This window comes from Salvelinus fontinalis, chromosome 21 (assembly GCF_029448725.1).
Source record: "Salvelinus fontinalis isolate EN_2023a chromosome 21, ASM2944872v1, whole genome shotgun sequence".
NCBI classification, from domain to species: domain Eukaryota; kingdom Metazoa; phylum Chordata; class Actinopteri; order Salmoniformes; family Salmonidae; genus Salvelinus; species Salvelinus fontinalis.
In genome coordinates this window covers 21,303,396-21,325,252 of record NC_074685.1, presented here as the reverse complement: position 1 = coordinate 21,325,252, position 21,857 = coordinate 21,303,396, and the positions used below count along the sequence as shown (strand labels likewise).

Sequence of the window (21,857 nt, the reverse complement as noted above, 5' to 3'; positions counted from 1 at the left end):
TAGTGGATCATTGTGGAATCTCAGATTTGTGTAAATCAAATTCAGCGTCTCAGTTTGGAATGTGTACTGCATGCTTGTATTTTTGTTTATTCAACTCTCACGGAGTTTAACACAAGGCTTGCAACTGCTGAAATTGTGTCTTCCAGATTATTGTCAATATTTAACTGATCGTCTCTTGACCTGGTCATAGAGATTTACACGGTGTGCAGGTTTTTGTTCTAGCCCATCAGGAACACCTGATTCAAGGGTAGTTGAATCAGGTATGCTATGGCTGAGCAAAAGCTTGCACACCCTGTGGGTCTCCAAGGACCAGGACGGAAGAACAGTGACAGCAGGCAGGGGGCGCCTCTTCCTAGTCTTTCTCAGACCTGTGATATGACGTGTGGGAGGCTGCACTGAATGTTTCTGTGATTTAAGTTCCAGTCATTTGGATGGATGTTATCACACTCGGAGGGGCGAGTTAAGGAACATCAGTCCGAGAAATGCGCTGAAGTGAACAACGCACAGAATCACTGCTGGATAACCATTAGAGCAACGTTAAAGATGATACATGACACATGGATTACCTTAACATTTCTTCTATTGACTGAAGTTGCATTTCAATAGAGGCATATGGTTAGGTTTCAGGACAGTAAGGCGTCTTACTATAACACACTAGGTCCGTTTTCTTGGATTTATTTTATACTACAAATTAAAGCAATGGGATCTAAAACGGATCTTGGATACTGTTTCTTTGTGGCATTCACATACTCTCTCATATCCAGGTGTCGAACGAATATGGGAAATAATATAACAGTTGCGGTGATGCTTCCCGACAATTACCACAAGTATCCCTGGGCTTTGCCTCGGGTTTTCCCAGCAATTATTATGGCGAACGAGAATCTCCAGAAGAAGCACGGAGTTCTCCAAGGCCACTCAATTCAACTCTTGAATTTCAGCACGGAGGATTCAACCGGTGTCTGCGCAGAAAATAGGGCACAGATTATAGCCGTGGATACCAAACTTTATAATAAACCAGATGCTTTCTTTGGACCTGGTTGCGTGTATTCAGTGGCCTCCGTTGGAAGATTTGCATCTCATTGGAAACTCCCATTGATAACTGCGGGAGGAACAGCATATGGGTTTGTTAACGGGGATGAGTACAAAACGATTGTGCGCACCGGACCCTCGACCACAAAATTGGGAGAATTTGCTAGTATTATTCACGCGCAGTTTAATTGGACCTCTCGTGCCATTCTGATTTTTCACGATGTGAAAAAAGATGACCGACCTCACTACTTCCTCTCTGAAGGAATTTACATAATTTTGAAAGCGGAAAATGTCACAGTTGATGCCTTGCCATATCAAGACTCGCCAAGCTATTATAAAGAAATCATTACTTTCATGAAAGACCACGGGAGAAGTAAGTCTATAAATTGTCTATTTCCACATATGCAATATGAAATGTAGATGTTCCATTATAAGATAGCCTAAAAATGTGGAACATTGGCTTGATAGTAGGCTAATATGATTTTTGGGCTTACGTTTTTAATTTATGAGTAGCCAGTGTTGGTCATATACACTGAGTGTACAAAACATTAGGAACACTTCCTAATATTGAGTTCACCCCATTTTGCCCTCAATTCGTCGGGTCATGGACTCTACAAGGTGTCGAAAGCATTCCACAGGGATGCTGGCCCATGTTGACTCCAATGCTTCCCACAGCTGTGTCAAGTTGGCTGGATGTCCTTTGGGTGGTTGATATACTCGGGAAACCGTTGAGCGTGATAAACCCAGCAGCGATGCCGTTCTTGACACACTCAAACCGGTGCGCCTGGCACCTACTACCATACCCCGCTCAATTTTTTGTCTTGCCCATTTACTCTGTGATGGCACACATACACAATCCATATCTCAATTTTCTCAAGGCTTAAAAATCCTTATTTAACTTGTCTCGTCCCCTTCACCTATCTACACTGATTGAAGTGGATTTAACAAGTGAAATCAATAAGAGATCATTGCTTTCACATGGATTCACCTGGTCAGTCTATGCCATGAAAGAGCAGATGTTCCTAATGTTTTGTACACTCAGTGTTAGTCAAAGCATATTCTTACATAGGCCTACAGTGGATTTAAACCTGTTCTTGGAATATTTATTTAATATAATAAAAACATATTTAGTAAGCCTACCTATTTTATTTATTTATTTAGATTTTATTTATTCAGGAGAGCCCCAATTGAGACCAGGGTCTCATTCACAATGGTGCCCTGAGAACAAACCACTCACAACATAAATCAATAAAACTGTTAAAAATAAACTAGAAGATACAGCAGATAGACACACCACATCTCAACAACACAAATAAACCACCACAATCAACCAAAACACTTGTAAACCTAAGTGAATTAACTCCTCATCAGCATTCTAAACAGCCCTATTGGCACCAGGGATTCAAGCTGTAATGAGGTATTAAAAGTAAAGGCTGATTTGCCTGGGTTGGTAGAGACACGAGGGACCTCAAGAGTTCACCAACCCTGTGAGCGGGTTTGGTGGTCCTTATTTCTGTACTTTAACAGATAAGTGAGATGTGTTGAAAGCTTGTGAAGAAGAGCTTTGTAAACAAAAAGGGAGAAGTGAAGAGATGAACAGTATAGAATGCACTTCTAAACCCAGTATGTGACTTACCAGACCACCATTTATTGCTGTGAACCACCTGTGTAATCACTGAAAGTGTGTGAGAGAGAGATTATGTGCCTGTTCTTGTTCAATAGGTCTTTCATACATGTTATTTACAGCATCTATCCCAATCAAGTAGACGGGCATTTTCAGCTGAAACTTAAAAAATGATTGTAAATATTCAGTTTTACCTGTAATAAGGCTAAGGCATTATTATTGTTCATTAATTAGCCTACAACGGCCCAATGTTCATTTCCAATGTCATGCCGTGTTGACTCACACCAGCTTGTTTTCCAGCTCATTCTATTTACAGTTCACCGTTATGTACTTGATGTAGCCTATTGCTTATCTCAAAACAATTAGAAACACATTCTTATCATTACACAAATAGTGTTGATTGTTTACCTAGTGTTAAATCGTAGTGACACACAGCTGTTGTAACATTGTTTCCATGGTAATCCCCACTGTAGAATATGTTATTACATGTTTATTACAACTGGAATGTTGTCATAACATTTTATGAACTCCAAATCTATTTTAGAAATGGTTCATTACTCCTCACTACTTGTAATGGGCTGATAAAGCATATAAACAGAGACTCTGCCAAGTCGTAAAACACACATCACTCTACATTATAAATCAAATCAAATCAAATGTATTTATATAGCCCTTCGTACATCAGCTGATATCTCAAAGTGCTGTACAGAAACCCTGCCTAAAATCCCAAACAGCAAGCAATGCAGGTGTAGAAGCACGGTGGCTAGGAAAAACTCCCTAGAAAGGCCAAAACCTAGGAAGAAACCTAGAGAGGAACCAGGCTATGAGGGGTGGCCAGTCCTCTTCTGGCTGTGCCGGGTGGAGAATATAACAGAACATGGCCAAGATGTTCAAATGTTCATAAATTACCAGCATGGTCAAATAATAATAATCACAGTAGTTGTCGAGGGTGCAGCAAGTCAGCACCTCAGGAGTAAATGTCAGTTGGCTTTTCATAGCCGATCATTAAGAGTATCTCTACCGCTCCTGCGGTCTCTAGAGAGTTGAAAACAGCAGGTCTGGGACAGGTAGCACGTCCGGTGAAAAGGTCAGGGTTCCATAGCCGCAGGCAGAACAGTTGAAACTGGAGCAGCAGCACGGCCAGGTGGACTGGGGACAGCAAGGAGTCATCATGCAAGGTATTCCTGAGGCATGGTCCTAGGGCTCAGGTCCTCCGAGAGAGAGAAAGAAAGAGAAAAAGTGAGAATTAGAGAGAGCATACTTAAATTCACACAGGACACCGGATAAGACAGGAGAAGTACTCCAGATATAACAAACTGACCCTAGCCCCCCGACACATAAACTTCTGCAGCATAAATACTGGAGGCTGAGACAGGAGGGGTCAGGAGACACTGTGGCCCCATCCGATGATACCCCCGGACAGGGCCAAACAGGAAGGATATAACCCCACCCACTTTGCCAAAGCACAGCCCCCACACCACTAGAGGGATAACTTCAACCACCAACTTACCATCCTGAGACAAGGCCGAGTATAGCCCACAAAGATCTCCGCCACGGCCAACCCAGACAGAAGATCACGTCAGTGACTCAACCCACCCAAGTGACGCACCCCTCCTAGGGACGGCATGAAAGAGCACCAGTAAGCCAGTGACTCAGCCCCTGTAATAGGGTTAGAGGCAGAGAATCGCAGTGGAGAGAGGGGAACCGGCCAGGCAGAGACAGCAAGGGCGGTTCATTGCTCCAGAGCCTTTCCGTTCACCTTCACACTCCTGGGCCAGACTACACTCAATCATATGACCCACTGAAGAGATGAGTCTTCAGTAAAGACTTAAAAGTTGAGACCGAGTCGGTGTCTCTCACATGGGTAGGCAGACCATTCCATAAAAATGGAGATCTATAGGAGAAAGCCCTGCCTCCAGCTGTTTGCTTAGAAATTCTAGGGACAATTAGGAGGCCTGCGTCTTGTGACCGTAGTGTACATGTAGGTATGTACGGCAGGACCAAATCGGAAAGATAGGTAGGAGCAAGCCCATGTAATGCTTTGTAGGTTAGCAGTAAAACCTTGAAATCAGCCCTTGCCTTAACAGGAAGCCAGTGTAGGGAGACTAGCACTGGAGTAATATGATATTTTTGGGGGGTTCTAGTCAGGATTCTAGCAGCCGTATTTAGCACTAACTGAAGTTTATTTAGTGATTTATCCGGGTAGCCAGAAAGTAGAGCATTGCAGTAGTCTAACCTAGAAGTAACAAAAGCATGGATTAATTTTTCTGCATCATTTTTGGACAGAAAGTTTCAGATTTTTGCAATGTTACATAGATGGAGAAAAGCTGTCCTTGAAACAGTCTTGAAATGTTCGTCAAAAGAGAGATCAGGGTCCAGAGTAACGCCGAGGTCCTTCACGGTTTTATTTGAGACGGCTTTACAACCATCAAGATTAATTGTCAGATTCAATAGAAGATCTCTTTGTTTCTTGGGACCTAGAACAAGCATCTCTGTTTTGTCCGAGTTTAAAAGTAGAACGTTTTCAGCCATCCACTTCCTCCATGTCTGAAACACAGGCTTCAAGCGAGTGCAATTTTGGGGCTTCACCATGTTTAATTGAAATGTACAGCTGTGTGCCATCCGCATAGCAGTGAAAGTTAACATTATGTTTTCAAATGACATCCCCAAGAGGTAAAATATATAGTGAAAACAATAGTGGTCCTAAAACGAAACCTTGAGGAACACCGAAATGTACAGTTGATTTGTCAGAGGACAAACCGTTCACAAGGACAAACTGATATCTTTCCGACAGATAAGATTTAAACCAGGCCAGAACTTGTCCGTGTAGACCAATTTGTGCTTCCAATCTCTCCAAAAGAATGTGGTGATCGATGGTATCAAAGGTAGCACTAAGGTCTAGGAGCACGAGGACAGATGCAGAGCCTCGGTCTGACGCCATTTAAAGGTCATTTACAACCTTCATTTACCACCTTCACAAGTGCAGTCTCAGTGCTATGATGGGGTCTAAAACTATGATATAACATATTACAAATATTATTGTTAGTGATGTAGAGACATTTTGTCTGTAGAGACCCATTAGACCTCTGTCTTAATACAACATGTACTCAGATTTATTGTTTGATGTGGCAAATGACCCATTGTGTTGACACATCTACGGTTGAAATTGGGTAATTTGTTTGCTACCAGTTATTTGTAAATGTTTGCTCTCTGTTAATTTATTTATTTATTTTACCGTTATTTTACCAGGTAAGTTGACTGAGAACACATTCTCATTTGCAGCAACGACCTGGGGAATAGTTACAGGGGAGAGGAGGGGGATTAATGAGCCAATTGTAAACTGGGGATTATTAGGTGACCATGATGGTTTGAGGGCCAGATTGGGAATTTAGCCAGGACACCGGGGTTAACACCCCTACTCTTACGATAAGTGCCATGGGAGCTTTAATGACCTCAGAGAGTCAGGACACCCGTTTAACGTCCCATCCGAAAGACAGCACCCTACACAGGGCAGTGTCCCCAATCACTGCCCTGGGGCATTGGGATATTTTTTAGACCAGAGGAAAGAGTGCCTCCTACTGGCCCTCCAACACCACTTCCAGCAGCATCTGGTCTCCCATCCAGGGACTGACCAGGACCAACCCTGCTTAGCTTCAGAAGCAAGCCAGCAGTGGTATGCAGGGTGGTATGCTGCTGGCATAATCACCAGGAACAGCCAGCTCACAGTTGCCTTATGCAGCTAGACTTTCTTGTTGTTTACCCTTATCAAGACAATTAAGTGGCATCAATGCTTTTTTTGTCTCAGTTTAATAAATATTTCACAAATTCAGACTAAGTATTTTAGGAATTTGTTGCTTTCAAATTCTTCATATTTGTTGGTAACTCAGATTCCATCAAAACTGGATGCTGCATATCAATAACACAAGGGAATGATGTTAACGATCAATTCTACTGACATAGTTGCATTAGCTAAACAATCACCTTGGGCCATAGTGTTATACTGCAATATCAAAATATCAATACCGATAGAGAGGAATTGGAGTGTTGAAAGTCCAACAGCGAAACACAAATACTGGCAAGTGATATTGATGTGTGCTTTGGCCCAGAACTGTTCTGTTTGTCTGAACCGTCTGATGCTGTGTGTTGGTTAAGGTTCATCTGGAAGAAGTAAACTCTTTCACATCATCTGGGAAGATCTGGGAAGATACTGGCCTTTGGTTTTCTCAATAACCCTGAAACATTACTATAACCACAAAATGATACTCTTGGCTCACTGTTTTCATCCATAGTTATTGTCAGGGTACTGATTAGAAATCAGTGGATGAGAAGAACATTATAGACTAGAGTGACTCAGCACTAACCAGCATAGCACAGAATACAGATACGACTGTGTTGTCAATGAGTGATGCATGTAAATGACTGGGTTTATTCGCTTTTAAAGCACTTGAAAAAACTTTTCCAGCAGTAACATTAACAAATAGTGCAATAAACACTGCATATGGTACTTAACTGCTGTCATATCAGGAAAATCATTTTGAAAGCTGCCAAACCTCTTAGCTGAATTATGGGCCCGCCATGGTGAGCTTGGGGTCACGGAAGCTAATGGTTTTGGCATGGCTTGTCCAAGCTTGGAGTTCTGGCTTGACATTCCATTCACATTCATCCCTCTGAGATCACCAACATATAACCACTGGGTTGTCAACCTTTACCTCAACTGTGTGGTCTCTCATTTTGGTCGACGTCTTGACAGTACTGTATAGCGTTGAGTGTTGATTGTTTTTAAGCCAGTTGTTGTCAGGTACAGATTTGTAATGTAAATTGATTCACTCCGACACAGTCCCTCTGATTTTGTGTTCTGAATCTGATGGGAAAACCGTTTGAAGTCTAATTATTAGCCTCCTATCAGATTTGTTCATGAAAAAAGAGAAATGGTAGAAACATGTAATATCTCCCGAAAAAACATTTACCTGCCTCAAATAAACAAACCTAAACAACCAGACTGAACACGAGGCCAATTATGTTTTCAAAGTCCCACCAGGTTACCTGTGGAGAAAGCTCACACCTTGATCATTTTCAGACCACTAAAAAGCACACATACACTTGAGCTCACAAGTGGCACAGCGGTCTAAGGCTGTGCATCTCTGTGCTAGAGTACACTACAGACACCCTGGTTCAAATCCAGGCTCTATCACAACCGGCTGTGATTGGGAGTCCCATATGGCGGTGCACAATTGGCCCAGTGTCGTCTGTGTTTGGCTGGTGTAGGCTGTCATTGTAAATAAGACATTCTTTTTAATTTTTTTACCTTTATTTAACTAGTCAAGTCAGTAAAGAACAAATTCTTATTTACAATGACGGCCTACCAAAAGGCAAAAGACCTGCGGGGACGGGGACTGGGATTTAAATATATATATATATATATATATATATATATACTGTATATATATATATAATATATAAATATAGAACAAAACCAGAGAAACAACACAACATTACATAAAGAGAGACCTAAGACAACAAAGTAGCAAGGCAGCAACACATGACAACACAGCATGGTAGCAACACAACATGACAACATGGTAGCAAACAACATGGTATCAGCACAAAACATGGTACAAACATTATTGGATACAAACAAAAGAACAAAGGGCAAGAAGGTAGAGGCAAGTTCTTAACTGACTTGCTTAGTTAAATAAAGATTAAAAAATGCCACATGGCTGGAAGGAAGAATACATCAAGCTGTATCCTTTCTTTTGTGGAGGCACATATGTGAATGTTTGTTGCAGACTACGCGAGTGCTAACAGGATTACCAACATAATGTAGCACAGGTACAATATACGCCCCTCACTGAAATCACACAAAGTGTGTTTCCTATAATATATTTATATATATATATATATATACAGTACCAGTCAAGAGTCTAGATTTATTTGTACTATTTTCTACATTGTAGAATAATAGTGACGACATCAAAACTATGAAATAACACATGGAATCATGAAGTATCCAAAAAAGTGTTAAACAAATCAAAATATATTTTATATTTGAGATTCTTCAAAGTAGCCACCCTTTGCCTTAATGACAGCTTTGCACACTTTTGGCATTCTCTCAACCAGCTTCATGAGGAATGCTTTTCCAACAGAGTTCCCACATATGCTGAGCACTTGTTGGCTGCTTTTCCTTCACTCTGCAGTCCAACTCATCTCAAACCATCACAATTGGGTTGAGGTCGGGTGATTGTGGAGGCCAGGTCATCTGATGCAGCACTCCATCACTCTCCTTCTTGGTCAAATAGCCCTTATATAGCCTGGAGGTGTCACGATCGTCAACGGAACTGAGTGAGGACCAACATGCAGCGCGTGGAAAGTACATCTTCTTTATTAACGAAAGAAGACGAAAACGAAACAAACACTATACAAACTACAAAAACAACAAAACAGACGACCGTGAAGCTATACAAACAGAAGTGCTGACACTAAACACTCTGACATAGACAATTCCCCACAAACAGCTAAAGCCTATGGTTGCCTTAAATATGGCTCCCAATCAGAGACAACAATAACCAGCTGTCTCTAATTGAGACCCAATTCAGGCAACCATAGACTTTCCTAGAACCTACACTCAACCATAGACACAGCTAGACACATTCACTCAACACAAACCCATACACTACACCCAACACCCCCTTTACCATATAACCACCCAAAACCGACAAAACACAAACATTCCCCATGTCACACCCTGACCTAACTAAAATAATAAAGAAAACAAAGAATACTAAGGCCAGGGCGTGACAGGAGGTGTGTTTTGGGTCATTGTCCTGTTGAAAAACAAATGATAGTCCCACTAAGCGCAAACCAGATGGGATGGCGTATCGCTGCAGAATTCTGTGGTAGCCATGCTGGTTAAGTGTGCCTTGAATTCGAAATAAATCACGACAGTGTCACCAGCAAAGCACCCCCACACTATCACACCTTCTCCTCCATGCTTCACGGTGGGAACCACACATGCGGAGATCATCCGTTCACCTACTCTGCATCTCACAAAGACACGGCGGCTGGAACCAAAAATCTCAAATTTGGACTCATCAGACCATAGGGCAGATTTCCACTGGCCTAATGTCCATTGCTCATGTTTCTTTGCCCTAGCAAGTCTCTTCTTATTGTTGGTGTCCTTTGTAGTGGTTTCTTTGCAGCGTTCGACCATGAAGGCCTGATTCACACAGTCTACTCTGAACAGTTGATGTTGAGATGTGTTTATTACTTGAACTCTGAGAAGCATTTATTTGGGCTGCAGTCTGAGGTGCTGTTATCTCTGATTAACTTATCCTCTGCAGCAGAAGTAACTCTGGGTCTTCCTTTCCTTTCCTCATGAGAGCCAGTTTCATCATAGCGTTTGATGGTTTTTGCGACTGCACTTGAAGAAAAGAAAGGAGGACCAAGGCACTCTTCATATAATTAATTAAAATGCTTTTATTAATATAGCATGTTCAATAGAAACAACGTTTTTTTTAAACCGACGCGTTTCGGCTGCATGGCCCTAGTCAGGGAGTACAAAAAAAAAGAGAATACAATGTCCTCTTTTGAAAGGCTTTTCCAATTAGCCCTAAATAGAAGAGGGAGTGGTTACAAAATTGATTGGACACACCTAGTAAGCAATAAGATACACATTAAAAGGTGAAATACTGTAGCTATGTTATCATAAACATACAACTCCAAGCTAGAAGTATCAGAACACTTAGAAAGGTAGTTCTAACCTTAATTATTACTGGGAGAAGTGTCAAGAATAAGAAAGCAATATATTCCATAGTACACTAGAACACAGCAAAACATGAACAACAGCCTAAACATAGCTGCACTTGAAGAAACTTTAAAAGTTCTTGACATTTTATTAATTGACTGACCTTCATGTCTTAAATTAATGATGGACTGTCATTTCTCTTTCCTTATTTGAGCTCTTCTTGACATAATATGGACTTGGTCTTTCATCAAATAGGGCTATCTTCTGTATACCACCCCTACCTTGTCACAACACAACTGATTGGCTCAAACGCATTAACTAGGAAAGACATTCCACAAATTAACTTTTAACAAGGCACACATGTTAATTGAAATGCATTCCAGGTGACTACCTCATGAAACTGGTTGAGAGAATGCCAAGAGTGTGTAAAGCTGTCATCAAGGCAAAGAATCTCAAATATAAAATATATTTTGATTTATTTAACACTTTTTTGGTTACTACATGATTCCATATGTGTTATTTCATAGTTTCAATGTCTTCACTATTATTCTACAATGTAGAAAATAGCAAAAATAAAGAAAACCCTGGAATGAGTAGGTGTGTCCAAACTTTTGACTGGTTCTGTACATAAAAAACTCTCAGCATGCATCACATTTGTGTTGTGTGACTGACTCTTTTCTGTCTATCGTAGATATAAATGTGTTTATGGAAGTTGTGTACAACTTCCTGGAAGAGAACAAAGACATGCGACGAAGGCGTACGTTTCCTAAGTTCTCTTACGAGAGTTGTTAAAGCCCATTTGACAGATTAGACCATGGTAACACAATGGTCTACAAAATAAATATCTCTAAAATGATCTCTGTCATATTTGTATTACACTTTAATAAGTAAGATACACATTACACAAAACACTGTAAAGTTGATAGTAGTTTCTAAACATGCAATTTTGCAGAGACTGTTCCATTGGTCTTCTTTCAAGCGTCACACCTGGGAAAACTACACATGGAATGTATTCATGATATAGGCTAGGATACTCAGGCGCTTGATTATGAACAGAATGGGATGCATTTAATAGTCATTGCAGCATTAAGTTTCTCTACGTCTAGATGTTGTGTGAGTCATGGGAGCTAATGCTGCCTTCTACTAGAAATGGAGAGTTCAGGTGAGGTGGGCTGGTTGCTCTCTTTGAGTCTGCCGCTAAGTGAAACAAAATGTACCAAACAATTTGATGTGCTTTGTAATAAGTTAAGCCCAGGCAGAACCTTATGATTCCTACAACACAGGTTGACTTTCCCCCTGCCTTTTTGTACATTTGTTTTGGACGATGTCCAGGAGACAGCAGGACTACTTGGACTGGCTCCTTGTGAGCTATGTTGGAAGAGATGAGAGTTGGGGTCTGAGCGGTGTTCTGTGCCGACTTTGGTCTAACAGGAAATGTCTGCTAACTGGGAGGGCTGCCTTAGAGCTGGCAGCAGTCACTATGACATATGCAGCGAATGGAAATAATGCCTACAGACATGCTGTCTATGGAGCAGACTGCATGAAAACAGAATGGGATGGTATTATGTAGGCAGGCGTACAGCACAGACAGTTTTACACGCTCTAAACACACATGCACACTCCCCCTAAATAGCAGACACTGTGCAACTTCAGTAGGCATACCTACACATGATTACTCATAACAGCATTCCCCAGAAGTTACTGATTTGGATTGACTTCCATACCTCATGTGGTTCATATCTACATCTAGTCTACCAATGATAAGAGGAGCAATTCACAAAATGGAGAGGTTTGATAGCTAAAGCAGTTATAGGTAATACAACCATAATTCAGATAAACAGTTATAAGTAACTTTTGTGTTGTGTTTTTTGTCTTCCCTACAGTTGTGTATATCTGCGGGCCTCCAGACACGTTTCTGAATATCATGAAGCTTTTCCAGAGTGAGATCCCAGACCCTGAGAACTACGCCATCTTCTATCTGGACGTGTTTGCTGAAAGCCTGACGGAGCGCAAACCCTGGCTGAACAACGACAGCCTCTGGATTGATCCCATCAAGGTCTTCAAGGTACACTGCACTGACAGACTGACAGGCAGACAGACAGACAAACATGGATGGAGACTGAGAAATATTCCTTCCATTTCATTCATTACGTTTGATTAATTACATTTATTGCAGAATCCTTTTTGAGTAATTGTGTCCAAATACTCTGTCAATTAGTTGGTGCTGAACTGTCAGTTCTTTTCCCCCTTCGGTAATTGGAACCAGACAGGATTACAAGTCTGAAACTGCCATTTGGCATGTGAAATGGATGTCTTTCACTGAGGAAATTCAATTCAAAACCTCTCATTCGTGTGTGAATCAGCGGCCTGTCCATCAAAAGAATACTTTCGCACCCCTCTGTTCCAACTGAACCTGTATTAAAGGGAACACAAAGTTCATCAAGTTGACTGAGGTTGACCCACATGTAGCCTATGTGTATGAATTACTGTAAAGTTTTATCTTAAAACATAAAACATGTTTATAAACAGTAAACAAATACAAATTGCATGAGGTACAATGTATATGTTTGTTGTTTGTCACCAGCCATTGACAACCAGCTTGGAACAATTTTGGTTCACTGATCCATAACCTAACAGTTAATGAGCTAACCCAGCCCTGCCTTCTACAGTAGGCATACAGGGCTACATCACATCCTTTTAATCCAACCCACAAATTTCCCCTAAACCAGGCTAACACACTGCATTCAAGTCAGAACTGACCTTTGCTTATAATAACAACTAGTGATCACCACAAATTGCAAAAGGAAATTGCAACATGCAAACTTCATAATGGTTCTGACTCCGGCAGGCAATAATCTGTAGAAAGGTCATAATTTACTCCCTGCCTCCTCCCTGTCTCTGCTTGGACTTTAATACTTGGATGGACTTAATGAAGGAGAAAGTGTTATTTTCAGCTTAAAGCCACTTACTTATGCATATTAATGTGTCGAAAAATAAGTGAGTGGGGGTACAGATGCTCCTCTTCCAATTTGGCTGTTAAATGTCACTGACTGCACTGCAGTTACTGTAGTCCCCTACTTAGTATTGGGAATGGGGATTCCGGTGTTGAACTCCAAATGAAAGGTGCTATGAATGGCTTTGGATTGATAAAGAAAAGTTAGGCTAATTAACTTGACTGAGTCATCTTAATTAGTAAGTGGTGTAAAACGTGTCTGCCATTGTCTGGCAATTGCAAATGTTTTTCTGAAGTGTTACAATACAAAAGTTTAGGATTGAGATATCAGACTGAATATCAAGGCACTTACAGTGCCTTCAGAATGTATTCACACCCCTTTACTTTTTCCACATTTTGTTGTTACATCCTGAATTTAAAGGTGTGTCACTGATCTACACACAAATACCCCATAATGTCAAAGTGGAATTTTGTTTGAGAAAAAAATATATATATATAAAAAAGGAAAAGCTGAATATTCCTTTGAGTTTGATGAAGTTATTAATTCGGCTTTGGATGGTGTATCAATACACACAGTCACTATAAAGATACAGGCGTTCTTCCTAACTAAGTTGCGGGAAGGGAAACGAAACGGTTTTATTATCAGAAAAATTATGATGGAACAACATTGTAGTTACTCCACTTAAAGGATAGAGTGAAAAGAAGGAAGCCTGTACAGAATAAAAAATATACCAATGCATGCATCCTGTTTGCTACAAGGCACTTAAGTAATACTGCAAAAAATGTGTCAAAGAAATGATCTTTTTGTCCTGAATACAAAGAATTATGTTTAGGGCAAATCCAACAAAACACATCACTGAGTACCACTCTTCATATTTTCAAGCATGGTGGTGGCTGCATCATGTTATGGGTATGTTTGTCATCAGCAAGGTCTAGGGAGTTTTAAACGAGAAACGGAATACAGCTCAGCACAGGCAAAATCCTAGACGAAAACCTGGTTCAGTCTGCTTCCCAACAGCCACTGGAAGTCCTTCACCTTTCAGCAGGACATAACCTAAAACGCAAGGCGAAATATACATTGGAGTTGCTTACCAAGATGACATTGAATGTTCTTGAGAGGCCTAGTTAAAGTTTTGACTTAAATCGGCTTGAAAATCTATGGCAAGACTTGAAAATGGCTTTCCAGCAATGATCAACAACCAACTTGACAGAGCTTGAATAATTGTAAAAATAATAATAGGTAAATATTGTACAATACGGGTGTGTAAAGCTCTTAGAGACTTACCCAGAAAGGCTCACAGCTGTAATTGCTGCCAAAGGTGTTTCTAAAAATGTATTGACTCAAGGGTTGAATACTTATCTTATCAAGATATTAGTATTTTATTTTTCATAAATGTTTTATAAATGTTAGAATTTTTCTTCCACTGAGTATTTTGTGTAGATCGTTGACAAAAATGAGAACTAAATCCATTTTAATCCCACTTTATAACACAACAACATGTGGCAAAAATCAAGGGGTGTGAATACTTTCTGAAGGCACTGTAGATGGAGATAGTGGGACACACTAGATGGAAAAACACACACACATACACACACACACACACACACACACACACACGGGGGCAACATTGCTGCTACTATTTATTATTATTTATCAAAGCTGCTCAACCATGTCACTACTCACTTTAGCACATTTCATTGTCTATACTGTATATTAATATTATGTATATATTTCCAAACATGGCTATTTTTTACTACTTTTCTATTACTTATTATGTACTTTTTCTTATAAATGTGTACTGCACTGTTGAGAGCTTACAAGTAAACATTTCACTGTACTGTTTACACCCTGTATCCTGTGCACGGGACCAATACACTTTGATTGGATTTTAGATAAGCTGAAGAACTTTGTAGAGACTTACTAATACATAGTTAATATTGATTCATTTTATTGATGGCAATTTAAATGCACAGAAATACCGTGACAAGATCCTGAGGCCTATTTCTTGTAAGGTATCTTTGACCAACAGACGCATATCTGTATTCCAAGTCATGTGAAATCCATAGATTAGGGCCTAATTATTTTTTTTCAATTGACTGATTTCCTCAAAGGAACTGTAACTCAGTAAAATGGCAATATGCTGCACATAGAACGTTGATTGCTTTTGGAAGTTGGTTGTGGGTTGTTGATCATTACTGTGTCGAGCCATTCAGCAGGATGAAGCTTATTTCACTATATCAAGGCACAGTACAAGTCAAAACTCAAGTGATGACCTTATATTGAGTCTTTGGCAGAAAGTGTGCTTTTCCATCCAGACATAATCAAACAATATGCAACACGTCACAACTGCAGTGTAATAGCACATTTGTAACAAGTGGTGCAACTAGAAATGAGGGATAACATAAGCAATATACAGAGTTACAACAGCTGCTCTTCTATGTTTTTGCCTTCTCTTCAAGACATGTCAATACGTTTAAGTGCATTTGGATACAGCAGATTATGTATTCTTCACTATAAATAATGTTGTTGCTGTTTACTCATAATGGACTTTTAATTAGACCGTTTAGATTATAAAAGAGGAGACATCTGTTCGTCATTAATCCTACTTCTGGTGTTTACAATACACTTCAAATGTAATGTTTATCATTGACATTTCCACCCAGTAGGAAATCACTCTGCATACCGTTATAAATCTGTCAAACAGTAGTTGGTACATGTTTATGATGCTCTGGGTGTAATTCCAGGCACGTCAGTTGGGTATGGCAGCTCAACACCAACAATTTAAAATAGGATACTAAAATCATTCCAATCCCGATTAAAAGGAAAATGCAGTTTAGAGGTATTAGGTTCTGATTTTAGGACCATGCAGATGCATGGAAGCGGGGAGGGAGGCGGTTTGTATGGCTGGCTGGCTTTATGAAGAGTGCAGCTGCAGGGACCTGTGCAGAGGTAAAGATGGCTGTACTAGATTGCTTTGGCTAGGTAACTGCTTTTTGACTTGACATGAATCTAGAGTTTAATCCAGGTGCTGAGGTAGTGCGTAGCATCAAATTATTGTGTGACGTGTTTGTAGAATGTATAGCTTTGGGACACAACATCGAGAGTCTGTATATTAGTTGGGACTCCCTGAGTTGTGAATTGTTTTGGTGGGTTGCGACTACACCAAATAAACCTTTCCTGTCAACCCAGGTATATGTATAATTTCTAGGAACTCTACCCACCAGACGTGAAGTGAAATGTGTCCCTCGCTATCAAATAAATATATGAATCCAACTTTTGTCAAAACCGTACCATATTCCTGCTGTGTAGACAGTGGTAGATTTTGTGGTAGGAAGTCTCACGTGAATTGCCTGATCTGCTGTTTGGACAAAAGTTGGATTCATGTTTATTTGATAGTGAACGATGCACAACTCAGGGAGTCCAAGCAATACACAGACTACCGATGTTGTGTCCCAAAGCGAAGTCCCCTATTGACTGAGGTTGAAATTACGTCCATGTGTAATTCCCCAGGAATGCTCCACTTTCTCATTGTTGTCTCTCTCTTCCTCCCAGTCTGTGTTGGTAATAACATACAGGGAGCCTGATAATCCAGAGTACAAACAGTTTCAAGATGAGCTCCACATTAGAGCTCAGAAGGACTTTGATGTGAACATTGAACCCTCTCTGGTAAGTTGTTTGAAATCATGCCACATCTCAGCATCAGAGCCACAAAGTTTATTTGTTGAAAGGCTTTAACACCTTTGATAGGATTCTCCACACTAGAAAAAAGCACTGTGTTTTTGAAATATCTTTCAAAGAACCCGAGAGATCATAAAGCAGATCATTTATGCATAGTTATTAATGGACTTCTTTGATTCATGAAAAACTTCACTCTTCTTTGTGTAGATGTATAGCCTTTTGGCAGACCAAGTGTATGCAAACAGATATTTAACTAGAGACAGCCATAGACCCATGCCTATAGGGGTCAAGGTAGAATTCCAGGCAAATAGTAAACGAAGTCAATCAATCAATCAAATGTTATTTGTCACATGCTTCGTAAAGAACAGGTGATATGCTTACATACAGGCAATGCAGAGAGAACATTTTTGAAATAATAGAAAAATAACAACACAAGGAATAGATAGACAATGAGTAACAATAACTTGAAAGAATACACGGGGTACCAGTACCGAGTTGATGTGCACGGGCACAAGGTAATTGAGATAGATATGTACATATAGGTAGTGGTAAAGTGACTAGGCAACAGGATAGATAATAAGCAGTAGCAGCAGCATATGTGATGAGTCAAATGCAACAAGGGTCAATGCAGATAATCCAGGTAGCTATTTGGTTAACTATTTAGCAGTCTTATGGCTTGGGGGTAGAAGCTGTTCAGGTTCCTGTTGGTTCCAGACTTGTTTCAGACATGAAGATCATGAAGACTACTCTCTTGTTGGCTTATGTACAGACCTCCATTCCTTTCAGATGGATTTCATCGCTGGCTGCTTCTATGATGGCTTTGTGATGTATGCTAAGGCCTTGGAGGACACGCTAGCTGAGGGGGGCTCCCAGAACGACGGAATCAGCATCACACAGAAGATGCAAAACCTGCGATTCTGGGGTGAATATTATGAGTTGATCATGGTGATGTTTTTAGTTGACTTTGCATTCATCTATTTGGTGTCAATTGGGAAGGAAAAAGGTATTGCATTTGTTAAACCCATTGTTGCATTATGAGTGATATGAAATGTCTAAATGTGAAGGTTTTCTGTGTTTAAGGGGTTACAGGACTTGTGACCACAGACAAAAACAATGCCAGGAACACTGATTTTAACCTCTGGGCAATGACAAACCAGGAATCTGGAGAGTATGGGGTAAGTGATACTTCTGCAGGTAGATCAATTTAAGCAAGACATCTAAAGCTTTTCTATTTTAGAAGCCACTCACAGAAAGACAACTTGCTATTTTGTTTTCATGCTTTGTTTTTCTGGCAAGTTAACTGTACAGTTGTATTAAAGTCATGATACTTATTACTATTTCAAAAAGGGCCAATAGTTTATAAACATTACACAATACATTTGTTGCTAATTTACCATAGTGGTAGACAGTGCACCATTATTTTATACTGTTTGAATTGTGGTCTGAAGTGCACACAATGCACAATAGTGGTGACTGTAGCTCATGGCTCTGATTGGCTCAGATAGACTGATCACTTTGGCATCATCATGAGATTTGAGCTGCATGTAATGATGTCATGCAAATATGCTTTAACGAATGGCCATTGGTTCACTATGACAAAGGTACTTTTAGGTTAGTTTTGAGTGTGATTTACAAGATAATCATTAAGAGTTCTCCAAGTAAACATTTGGCATTATCAATATGTCTTTTCCTATGTGAACTTTCAATAACAGTGTTCATTTTCAAATTCCTGCTTTTACAATATCCCACTGAGGTGATGAGGGATGCAGATGATTTATACAGTCTTATTTATAGTTATTGTTTATGGCTCTAGCCAACATTTCCATAGACATTTATATTTCTAAACTACAAAAATATATGTTGTCAAAAGATTCTTTTTTTTACTTTATGGTTTTTATATTTGAAATTTCAGTAGTAAATACTAGTAATGAGTGAGAGCAGTGCTTTTGGGGGACCGGTCTAATCTGTTACAGATGTTACAGTTGCTGTAATTACTGTAACAACAATTTCCCTCGAAATTCCTCTCCGCATAATGAATTATGTGGAGCTGAAATCCCAATGCTTTGCTTGGGAATTGCCAATATGCCATCAATGTAATTAAAAGCAAATGTTCAACATCATGCAAAGGCTAAGGGCTATTACTGTTTGGGAGATACAGTATTCTGGAGTACAGTACTCTTTTAATGATAAGATGTGTAAAAAACAAACATTTCCCTCAAATTCAAATGAAGATATTTGTTTATCTTGTCTTGTGCTCTACAAACACTTCATGACTCTCTGAACTGTTCCAGAGTTGCTCTCTGGAGGACAAAAATGTTCCAGATCGAGCAGAGTCCACTAACCTAACAAAAACTTCGCGATGTGTATAAATAGCTGATTATAAAGACACGGTTCTGTAGAAACCAGCAACTAGTGAATCCATTGATAAATGGTTGAGTTGAGTGGTCATCCTGCTCCACAACAAACTGTTACAACCAGCATTGTTTTTACATCCCTCTGAGTGGGGCTGCCCTTCCCCTTCACAGACTGGCTATTAATGAGACCCAACATGCCTGTCTGGCCCTCCACTAAGGAGGCAGGCTAAATTGACATTCTCCAGCGGCTGGTTAGAGACATGGGAGTCATGTTTCACAATGCCCTTCTGTGAAAATGGAAGCTATTGACTGGGCTGACAAATCCCATAGCATCAAACAATAAACCTCCCATTGCTAGAGCTGAAAGGCCACCGTTTCTCAGACAACCTTTTCCAGACAGCTAATTTGTCTGAAAAGTGACAGTTCTGTTAAGTCAACAATATCGTGTCTTGCTATACGTATTAGTATATGTTAATGTTGAATATTTTAGTCACACAGTTATTTATTTTGGACGTGCCCCAAAAAGCATGCCAAAGATTTGCTTTCTTCACTGATGGGCTTGTTTTAAAGGCACTGAACAAGAGTAACAGCTATTTTAATATGCTTTAATGCTACTGTGAATTTAAACAGGCACTCATTAGAGTAATACTGTGCTTTGTGCTCTTATTTGAAGTGGGAGAAAAACAGCTAATTTTAATTAGGTAACATGCTCCATTTTCATCCCTCTGAATGTATCATTTGGCCATGGGAATTTCTGCCATCGCATTTGTAAAAATTGCATAAGCGTTTTCTTGATGTTTTGCAGCTTGTGGCCCATTACAATGGAACTAACAAAGAGATCATCTGGTCCTCAACGGAGAGGATTCATTGGCCCAAAGGAAGCCCACCTCTGGATAACCCACCGTGCGTCTTTTCTTTTGATGACCCCACCTGTGCTGATGGTATGTAAAGTAGGCTGGCTCCTGTACAAGTGATTCATAGTTAAGTCATGTGCTTATATAGTAGTACAGCAGTTTGACTAATTCTGCTGCATGTATCTGCGTTGATTCTATTTCATGTGCAACATGGTTTTTCATGGAAGGAACATATGGATGACAAAATGTGACTACTGTAGAAGGAGCAACACTTGTTATGAAGTAATATACATGCATTAGCTAATAAATAATATTTAGGTAGGACACTGTAATGTGTTGATATGGTATCTATAGATATTGAATGAGGGGGAGAGTGATGGGAAGTAACAATCTCTCCAAATAGAGTCCATCCACAAATAATTATCTGACTTGTGAGTCTGGCTGTCTCAGTGGTATATGAGGAAGACAGGAGGGAGACACTCATGCACAATGATATACTACAGTATGCCTGTTGAACAAGGTTAAGAGGCAAACAGGATTCTAACTTGTCTAGGAATTCATGCATTGGTTGGTTCTTTCATCGAGCAGGTTCCCTCCTATAAATATCTGGGGTTTTGGATTGATAATAATTTGATGTTTTAAAAACATACAGATGAGCTTTAAAGTTGGCTTCTTTTATAGAAATTTAAACTTTCCTGCCAGTTCTTGACTACGGTGACACCATTTATCGGAATGCAGCAGCCACTACTCTTAAACCTCTGGATGTCGTCAACCATAGTGCCCTTCGCTTTATCACAGGTGATAGTTTTAATACGCATCACTGCATCCTGTGTCAAAAGGTTGGCTGGTCCTTATTAAAGTCCCGTAGATCACTTCATGACAAAATTTTTGTTTACAAAGCTCTACTATACACACTTCCGAATGACCTAACTTCATTGTTAAAGTATAAAAACACAAGACACCAAACCCGTTCACAGGTTTGGTTAACTCTTGAGATTCCTCGGGTCTCCACGGAACTAGGTAAATCCGCTTTTAGTTACACATTTTGGAATCACTTACGACATTCATTACATTTGGATTCCCTGGTGCCACTAGGGAATTTTGAAAACCCTGATGATAAATTAGTTTTGATTGACAATAATAATTTGTTTATGATGCCTGTGATGTTCTAATGTAATGTTGTTTTCAGGGAACCATTATGAAAATTAGACCCTGGTCTCAATTGGACTCCCCTGATTAAATAATTATTTTTTTTAAATATCATGAATTGTTTGCGAGGTTTAATGTTTGACTTATTACATTAAATAATTCAGTAATGATTGGAAAAATGATGGCAATCATCCGTTTTTATCGCAAGTAAGAAACTGCTAGCCATTGGCTGCTAACCAATGTTCCTTCAAAAAAAAATCAGCACTGAGCATATTTCAGGTCTGCTGAGCACAAACTTGAACATTGTGAAAATGCAGTGCGCGTTTACTGAGTGAGCGTTTACTGTGAACACTGAGGCGGTACCCAAGTAGCCTACTGTGGCTATTTGATCCTAATGTAGGCCTACCAGAGTGGCCTACCATCAAAAACAATGGAGAAAATGCATCCCATAACAATTTTATAATTCACCCTACA

General features: G+C 39.8%; 1 protein-coding gene across 2 annotated transcripts in view; it reads left to right on the top strand.

The window, feature by feature from the left end:
- Positions 1-11: 11 nt before the first annotated feature.
- Positions 12-21,857, top strand: part of LOC129818424 (atrial natriuretic peptide receptor 2-like) — a 55,163-nt gene continuing 33,317 nt past the window's right edge. For both annotated transcript variants that reach the window (XM_055874280.1, XM_055874279.1), the window contains exons 1-6: positions 12-1,402; positions 12,278-12,459; positions 16,901-17,014; positions 17,813-17,948; positions 18,107-18,201; positions 20,186-20,321. In XM_055874280.1, coding sequence (XP_055730255.1) covers positions 613-1,402; positions 12,278-12,459; positions 16,901-17,014; positions 17,813-17,948; positions 18,107-18,201; positions 20,186-20,321 — 1,453 coding nt within the window. In that variant the 5' untranslated portion in view covers positions 12-612. The remainder of the gene's footprint in view (positions 1,403-12,277; positions 12,460-16,900; positions 17,015-17,812; positions 17,949-18,106; positions 18,202-20,185; positions 20,322-21,857) is intronic.